General features: G+C 41.7%; 1 protein-coding gene across 1 annotated transcript; it reads left to right on the top strand.

Moving 5' to 3' along the window:
* The first annotated feature begins 3,965 nt into the window (after nt 1–3,965).
* LOC4340820 (very-long-chain 3-oxoacyl-CoA reductase 1) lies at nt 3,966–8,507 on the top strand. Its single transcript, XM_015786115.3, has 3 exons — nt 3,966–4,810; nt 5,278–5,347; nt 7,965–8,507. The coding sequence occupies exons 1-3, from the start codon at nt 4,137–4,139 to the stop codon at nt 8,316–8,318; spliced, it is 1,098 nt and encodes a 365-aa protein (XP_015641601.1). The 5' UTR covers nt 3,966–4,136; the 3' UTR covers nt 8,319–8,507.
* Nucleotides 8,508–9,154: the final 647 nt, after the last annotated feature.

Below are 9,154 nucleotides of genomic sequence, written 5' to 3'. Positions count from 1 at the left end.
ACTATATCGATTGCATGTTTATGTTTACATGGCCTCAATGAAAATGAGTGGAACATATAAAGGGCCCTGTCAAGATGCCAGTTCGATAGGGTTGATTGTTGGGCCTGTCGAGCAACCACAATTCGACAGGTCTTGCACACTACCAGATGTGGACCTTGTCAAACTGCTGCTGATTGACAGGGCCTGTCGAAAGCTTCCTCCCATCCCTCCTCCGCTGTTCAATAGGATCATGTCGAACTGCTATTCGGCAGGGTTCTATTTTGGCGAAAAAATTCCGGCCAGCCATCATTTCTGTGATTTTCATTAAAATAATATTATTTTAAAAAATAGGTACATGAGCCTTTCTTTTGCCTCTACATCCTTCCCAAGGCAGGTTCAGTGCACGCACGAACAAATGTGAATTGTGTGCAGTCTATAGCGATGGGCTCATGGGCACATGCCAATACACATGTTAGAAATTAGAAGTCGATCTTATATAATAATTTCATATAACGAAAACTTAAGCAAAAAGCATAGAGCCAATTATTGGCAAAACTAACTAATTCTATAGCATAAATAAATTCACAATTTTGACAATTATCAATTGCTTGTTTTATGAATATTTAAGATAATGAAAATGGTTTACATTCCTATTGTCTGCGCCGCTTGCCAGTGGCGGACAAGAAATTCCATATTGAGTGTGCCTACGAGAATTTGCAGGCTGATTCTAGCAGCCTACATCCACATAAATACATAGCAGGTCTAAATTTCTAAAGAATACTCTAAATAATTCGAGTGAAATAGATAGCAAGAATATCTCATGAGATATTTTCATAGCATAAAAACATGCGATTACATTATTGTTGCTCATTTTTCAACAAAATGGCTTGCTCGGTAAATATGACCAACCAATTATTGAATAATTGTTTGGACATTGATTAAAACTTTTGAATTTATTTGTTTTATATTTTGGTTATCAATTAGCAAACATGACTTCAATCTCATTGATTTCACATTCCAGTTCAAACAAAATCTCAGTGGTCCATGGAAAGCGGATAACAGATTTAAAGAAAATATAATGTAGAGGAGATGAAAGACTACCTGGTGAGTGAGCTGCTTGGTTTGTGAGCTGTGTGGAGTGGGAGGGAGTGGCTGATTGGGCTTATGGGCTTTGCTTTTTTTAATTGTGGATCTAGAAAGCAATGAAAATAGAGTATTTAGGCTAATGATTCCCTGAAAAATAGTGTTTTAGGCCAACTGATTACCGCAGCAGCGTACGTCCTAATTTTTTCGCGTATGTTTTGCAACTAATAATATTTTTAACTAAATGAAAAACATAGGGTGAAGTAACAAATCCATAGTGACCGGCGAAGAACCATGGAGATGGCGAGGTGCAGCCGTTGTGCTCCACGCAACCCGTGTTTGACCCTGGATATGCTCACCTTTTTCTTAATAATTTCGACATAGAGTCTTTCCAATTGTCTAACGTTTTATTTAAAACGCAAAATCGTAAAATTTTCAATAGGATCCAATGTTCCTCCAGAAATTCTTTATTTCAAAGGGGCTATGAGGTATGATAGTTATTGCCTTTTTATTTTTGAAAAAAAGTACGAATTACCCCCTGAACTATCGCGGTCGACCGAATTACCCCCTTAACCCAAAAACCATACATTGCTCACCCTTAACTTTTAATACCGGACGAATTACCCCCCCGATCTAATCTAGAGCGGTTTTATTCTACGTGAAATACGCGTGGCAATCCAGTCAGCATTTTATTTATTAAAAAAATTTAGGATACACTGGTCACACTACTCTTCCCCTCTTCCTCTCTCTCTTGCGTGCAGCGGCGGCACGGGGGCAGACGGTCGGCGCAGACGCTAGCGCTCATGGTGGCACGCACAGCGTGGTGGAGTGCATGGGATGGGGCTGTGGCAGGCCAGGCGGGGAGTGGCAGAAGGGGCGGTCGTGTGCACGTCGGCGGCCGTGGCGGAGGCGCGGGGAGGAGGCGGACCGAGTGGTCAGCAGCGGAGGCGGCGATCGCTTGCACGCACACCTGCCGCCCACCCTTCCCTGCCGCAACCTTCTCTTTCCGGACCACTGTTGACATCGCCGCCTTCTCCGCCTGGGCCGCCACCGCCTTCTCCACCCGGACAACCACCACCGACGCACTGCAGGAAATGGGAGGGAGTCGAAAGAGAAGGAGAGGGGCAAGGGAGGAGCAGCGGTGACGACCCTCCTCGTTGTCGTCCGCCTCCTGCGCAGCTCCATCTCGCGTGTCGCCGCCACGGATGCCGTCACCGACACCCGTGCTTCACGTTCGCAGTCGCCGCCCGCCTTCCCCGCGCGCCCGCCATGCTCCTCTATGGCAGAGAGAGAAAAGAGAGAGAGAGGGGGGGGGGTGAGGTAGGAGTACATGACAAGTGGGCCCATAGTTTTTTATTATTTTTTATGATTGGATTGCCACCTTGGTGCCACGTGTATGCCATGTAGGAGCAAAACCACTCCGGATTGAGTCAAGGGGGTAATTTGTCCAGTTTCAATAGTTTAGGGTATCAAATGTCTGTTTTTGTGGTTCGAGGGTAATTTGTACTGTCGTAATTATTCAGGGAGGTGGGGGATGATTCATACTTTTTTCTTTAATTTTTTTTACCCCACGAATCTAGCTGAAATTATTTAAGGTTCTGTTAGTCACAAATTTAGATCCAAGATTACTTGAAACTGGATATTTGTAGCTTCTTGGATCTATGAATTTGGATCCTCGATTATATTAATAACATTTGGAGAACCATTTTGACCCTATTTTGGATGAGATAAAAAAAATTAAACCAATATAATCTAACAAACAAACTTTGAATCCAGCGTGGATATGAGGCGTGGAGATGTGTTATTTGCTCGGTGTTAAAAAAATTAGGCTGTGTTATTTGCTTAGTGTTCCAACCCCTCTCCCTCATGTTCCGCGCGCACACTTTTCAAACTGCTAAACAGTGCGCTTTTTAAAAAAATTTCTATACGAAAGTTGCTTAAAAAAATCGTATTTTCCTATTTTTTTTAAAAAATAACTAATACTTAATTAATCACGCACTAACGGACCGCTCCGTTTTTCGTGCGGAAGATTACTTATTAGCAAGAGAGGGATAAGAGGCAAACATAAATCCACATAGTTGCAGTTGGATATATACATATTTTTTTAAAAAAATAGAGTTTGATGCCGAAACAGCTAAAAAAACCAAAATTTTCCTTTTCTCTTTGTTTTTTTAATAAAGAGGACACTATCTTTGTCTTGTACTATGTATTAATAGAGCATGATCATTTTTATCTTACAAACTTAGGCCTTGTTTAGTTGGGGAAAAGTTTTGAGTTTGATTGTCACATCGGATATACAGACATACATTTGAAGTATTAAACGTAGTGTAATAATAAAACAAATTACGGATTCCGTCAGGAAACTGCGAGACGAATTTATTAAGGCTAATTAATCTGTCATTAGCAAATATTTACTGTTACACCACATTATAAAATCATGACGCAATTAGGCTTAAAAGATTCGACTCACGATTTACACGCAAACTATATAATTGTTTTTTCCACATTAGTACTCTATACATATGTCAAACATTTAATGTGACGGGTGAAAAGTTTTTCTTTTGGGAACTAAAGAGGGCCTTAAACAAACTCAGCCGTCACCATTCGCTAACCCAATTATTGGAAAGGGATCCGGCTCCTCTAACTTTGCAAGCGAACGGCAGGGAATTACAGTAAAGCCCTTGTTTAGTTCCAAACTTTTTTTCAAACTTCCAACTTTTCCATCACATTAAAATTTTTCTACACACAAACTTTCAATTTTTTTTTGTCACATTGTTCCAATTTCAATCAAATTTTCAATTTTAACGCGAACTAGACACACCCAAAATGAGTCTGGTGCTACAGTGAAGAACAGTGTTTTTGCAGTTTTTCATTGTAGCCGCAGTATAGAAACAGTAAAAACCACCGTGCTAATTCACTATTCACTGGATAATGTAGCGTACTGTACTGATTAATCTCGCTCGTTCGCTCCAGCATATCCAGCTTTGCCTTTATATTGCCGTTGCTAACTACTCCAGCTTAGGCAGATCCAGCATCCAGGCGGCTACTCGATTCAATCCGCGGCGAGAGTGAGGATGGGTGGCAGCGCCGCCGCCGCCGCCGCCGACGCCGTCCTCCGGCAGCAGCAGCCGCCGTGGCCCTTCGTCGCGTTGGTCATCGTCGGCGCCATCCACGTCGCGGCACTCGCCTTCCGCCTCGCCTCCCACCTCTGCCTCTGCCTGCGCCGCCCGCGCGACCTCCGCCGCCGCTACGGCGCCTGGGCCGTCATCACGGGGCCAACGTCCGGCATCGGGCGCTCCGTGGCGCTGGAGCTCGCCCGCCGGGGCCTCAACCTCGTCCTCGTCGGCCGCGACCCGGCCAAGCTCCGCGACGTCTCGGAGGCCATCTCCAAGCTGGGCGACGGAGGCGTGGAGACCAGGAGCGTGGTGTTCGACCTGGCCCTGGCGTCCACCGCGGAGGGGGACGAGGCGGTGCGGCGGCTGCGGGAGGCGGTGGCGGGGCTGGACGTCGGGGTGGTGGTGAACAACGCGGGCGTGGCGCGGCCGTGCGCGGTGTACCTGCACGAGGCGGAGGCGGAGGCGTGGGTGAGGATGATACGGGTGAACCTGTGGGCGGTGACGGAGGTGACGGCGGCGGTGCTGCCGGGGATGGTGGCGCGGGGGAGGGGCGCCGTCGTCAACATCGGCTCCGGCTCCACGGAGGCCATCCCTTCCTTCCCACTCTACTCCGTCTACGCCGCCACTAAACGGTATACTAATTAATGCTAATTATCTTTGTTTGTGTCTTACTAATATTCCCCACAAAAATTACTTTTGTGCATTCTAATAGTATATATAAAAGCATATTAATCTCGGCAATTTTGAATAATAGCTAGCAGTTTGGGCAAATATATTTGTTTTGCCATCAGACTAATTGAACGGTGTTCTTGTGTTCTTCAGTATCTGAAGATGGTTAATGACTTCAGTATCTGCCCAATGCCATCAGACTAATTAATGTTGGATTTAAATCATTTGACGAGCAATGCATCATATCCTGATATATGGAGTACACTCGCTTAATAATGATGTATTAAATATAGTACTAGCTAGTACTACTCGATATAATTGGAGTGTCCAGTATACTGCTCTAATTGGATTCAATGTTCTGTATCCACAATTCCATATGCTAGCTGGTTTTAATTTTTTTTTTCTTCTTGTACTTTCACTTACGCTGCAGGTACGTTGCTGAGTTCTCGAGGAGCCTTTACGTGGAATACAAGAGCAAAGGAATCGACGTGCAATGTCAGGTATATATTGTACTCTTGTTTAAGTTTTTAGAAAACAATTTTTTCATGTATTGCTGGTGGTTTGACGAACGCTTTCATCTGTTCGCTTCTCAAAATGGGGATGACTAGAAATAACCGGTCGATCAAATTTAGGGCTACTTTAAAACGTATGATTTAAAAGCACACGAGAAAAATCATACGAATAGGATATCATGTCAATAAATCCTACATGAAATATATTTAATAGGATTTTGAATAATTATTGTTTGATAATACTCCTTTCGTTTTACAATGTAAGTCATTTTAGCATTTTCCATATTCATATTAATGTTAATAAATCTAGATATATATATCTATCTAGATTCATTAAGTGGGAAATGATAGAATGACTTACAATTTGAAATGGAGGAAGTACTAGAGGTGGGTACAATTACTTCTCGAAAACCGAGCACCGATCCAACCCGAACAGTCGGGTTTTCTCGGTCTTTCGTTTTCCTTTTTCCAAACTTGGCTGTGTTTAGTTTCTGAAATTGGAGAGAAATTTGAGGAAAGTTGGTAGTTTGGAAAAAAGTTAGGAGTTTATGTGTGTAGGAAAGTTTTGAATGTGATGAAAAATTGGGAGTTGGGGAAAAGTTTGGTGTGAACTAAACACACCCTTGTCGGTTTGATGTTGCTAGAAACCGATAAGCCCATAAAAACTGAACGCATCTGTATCTTCATGTAGGATTAATCAATTCAATCCCCAATTTAGGAATAATTACCTATTAGACACTCTTATAAATGGTAATTAAAGATTTATCACTGGAATCATATGTCATTAACACATGAGGACCCACATGTTATAGACAGCAAGTGGCAAATGCCTAATTGCCACATTTAAAAGTGGAAAAAATTTAAATGCCCCTTGGGTAAACCGAAAAGGCCAAACCGAAGTAGTTCGATTTGTTTTGCTCGGTTTTAGTTCCTTTTTTTTCTTAGCAAATTCGGTTCGTATTTCTTGAAAACCGAACTTTCAGCAAACTTAAGAAACCGAACCGAGAAAACCATATAAACTAAGTGCTAAGTGCCCAGCCCTAGATAATACCATAAGAAAAGTAAAGGAACTTTGAGTCATAAGGATGAGAAAACATGTGGTCAAGCCTTATGTTAGTTTTTTTTTCTAAAATTCCTTCAAAGTGAGCAATTTCATAGGAATTTCAAAGAATTTTAGAGAAGCAATTCCTATATTCCCTAAAAAAATTTGGATTTTGGAGAAGCAATTCCTATATTCCCTAAAAACCATGTAGGGAAATTTTTCAATGGATCCAAATCCTTTAGAATTCCTCTACTTTTCCTTAAGGGCATGTTTAGCTCCAAAAACATCACATCGAATCTTTAAACGTACGTATGGAGCATTAAATATTAGATAAAAAGAAAAACTAATTGCCAGTTTGCATGTAAATCGCGAGATGAATCTTTTGAGCATAATTAGTCCATGATTAGCCATAAGTGCTACAGTAACCCACATGTGCTAATGACGGATTAATTAGGTTCAAAAGATTCGTCTCTCGGTTTTCAGGCGAGTTATGAAATTAGTTTTTTCATTCGTGTCAAAAACCCCTTCTAATATCCGGTCAAATATCCGATGTGATTCCCAAAATTTTTTATTTTACCAACTAGCCTTAAGTTCCAACAATTAATTTGATGCACACCGTACCGTCAAATCCTTGCCAGCCCAACTGTCATTAATTAGTAGGGTCCATCCTCTGATCCACGCATGTGAAACTGCAGTATATTCACGTGGTGAGTGACAGTGTAACAGCGAAAGTAAACAAACAACCATGTGTTGATTTGGAAGTTGGAACTTGATTCAAGTCAAAAGGCGCCGATCCTATATATTTATATGAGTAAATTTTATAAAATCACGTATACTTTTATTAATTTATTGTAAAACTATCTATAAATCAGACGCTAATAGTTTTCTTATTTCACGTGTTCATACTTAATTTTTATCTTCAGTGAACTCAAACATGAGCTTAGTTTTGAAGTTATAAAGAACGACAGATTTAAGCCATACCTGATACTCCGAGATAAGCCATATCATCATAGTATAACTTTTTGTCACTTGATGATCGTTCAAGGTGCAGAATATGTATATAAAACATAATCTATTAATGAACAGTTTTGTTATACATATGTTGACAAATTTTATTTTAAAAATTTGACAGTTACAAATATAGAATAATTATATTGTAAGTTGTATATAAATACAATACAACTTGTATATTAAAATCTTGCAGTAATATGCTATTTTCACGAAGCGAGGTTATGGGACCAAATCTCTTTATGTGCACGTTGTGATTTTTTTCTTCTCCACTTACACAAATTTAAAGTAAATCTAACAGTTTTAAATTTATATAAAAAGTTATATATCATTTATATTGTAGTTATATGTAAGTTATAATATGAGTATATTATAATTGTACTAAATTTACGTTTGATAACCTTTTAGAAGAAAATTTATCGATAAATTTTTCAACTTTCTAAGTCGTGAGGAGGGTTGAAGTACCTGTGTCCATAAACCCTCTTTTATGTCATAACTGTGATAGTCCTATTAACTAATGGTACACACGAACGCGATGTACGCGCATGCTTGCAGGCTCCGCTGTTCGTGGCGACCAACATGACCTCCGGCGTCGCGAAGGCCGGCGGCGGCGGCGACGACGCCGCCGCCAAGGGGAGCAAGCGGCGGCAGCGGCGGTGGCTCTCGCCGCTGTTCGTGCCGACCGCGGACGCCTACGCGGCGGCGGCGGCGCGGTGGATCGGGCACGGCGCGGTGTGCATGCCCAACCTCTGCCACCGGCTGCAGTGGTGCGTGTCCCGCGCCGTGCCGGACGCCGTCCACGACCGTGTCCGCCTCCGGGAGAACCTCCGCCAGAGGGCCCTCTTCCAGCGGCTGCGTCGCCGGCCGCCACCTCCTGATGATCAACCAAAGGCAAAGATCGATGGTTGATTGGTCATTGGTTTAGTTAGCTCGTTAGCTAGCCTCGCGCGCTGCATATGTAGCTATAGCTATATAGCTAGCTCGTTGGGTGTTTCTGCCTGAGCTCTCTGATGAGTGATGACTGATTGAGCAGAGGTGTAAAACTAGCGTAATTATAAAAAAAATAAATAAGCCGAACATTAAAATTGGGCATGGAAACTCATGATTGAAACCGAAGTAGTAGGTTCTAATCTGTGAGTATTAATTAATTAGCCAAAATCATGTGTTCCGTTGCATGCATATATGCGAGTGGCCTCACGTCATTCATTCAAGCAACAATCATGTGCACGTGCTTTCAAATACAAGTGGGGTGTTTAGATAAAGGGGTGTAAAGTTTTGTCGTGCCATATTGGATATTATATAGGATGCCGCATGGGGTGTTTGGGTAACGGTCAAGCAACGGTCATGTGCACGTGCTTTCAAATACAAGTCTTTTTAGGGGGTGTTAAAGGGGTGTAACGTTTTGGCGTATTATATTGGATATTATATAGGATGTCACATGGGGTGTTTGGACACTAATAAAAAACTAATTACAGAATCCGTCAATAAACCACGAGACGAATTTATTAAGCCTAATTAATCCATCATTAGCAAATGTTTAATGTGGTGCTCAAATCATGGAGCTATTAGGCTCAAAAGATTCGTTTCGCAAAATAGTTGCAATCTGTGCAATTAGTTATTTTTTTAGACTATATTTAATACTTTATACATGTATTCAAACGTTTAATGTGAGAGGATGTAAAATTTTTGCGTGGAATCTAAACAGGGCCTTACTCTCCCATCTCTGTTCTAATCTGATATCTATG

This window comes from Oryza sativa, chromosome 6 (assembly GCF_034140825.1).
Source record: "Oryza sativa Japonica Group chromosome 6, ASM3414082v1".
In the NCBI taxonomy this organism is placed as follows: Eukaryota; Viridiplantae; Streptophyta; class Magnoliopsida; order Poales; family Poaceae; genus Oryza; species Oryza sativa.
This window is presented reverse-complemented; position numbering and strand designations above follow the sequence as displayed.

Bases quoted from the DNA above. Each gene is read 5' to 3' on its own strand.
- LOC4340820 (XM_015786115.3), top strand. From the start codon at position 4,137: ATGGGTGGCAGCGCCGCCGCCGCCGCCGCCGACGCCGTCCTCCGGCAG. The intron at 4,811-5,277 runs GTATACTAATTA...CTTACGCTGCAG, and splicing joins GTCTACGCCGCCACTAAACG to GTACGTTGCTGAGTTCTCGA. The intron at 5,348-7,964 runs GTATATATTGTA...GCATGCTTGCAG, and splicing joins GAATCGACGTGCAATGTCAG to GCTCCGCTGTTCGTGGCGAC.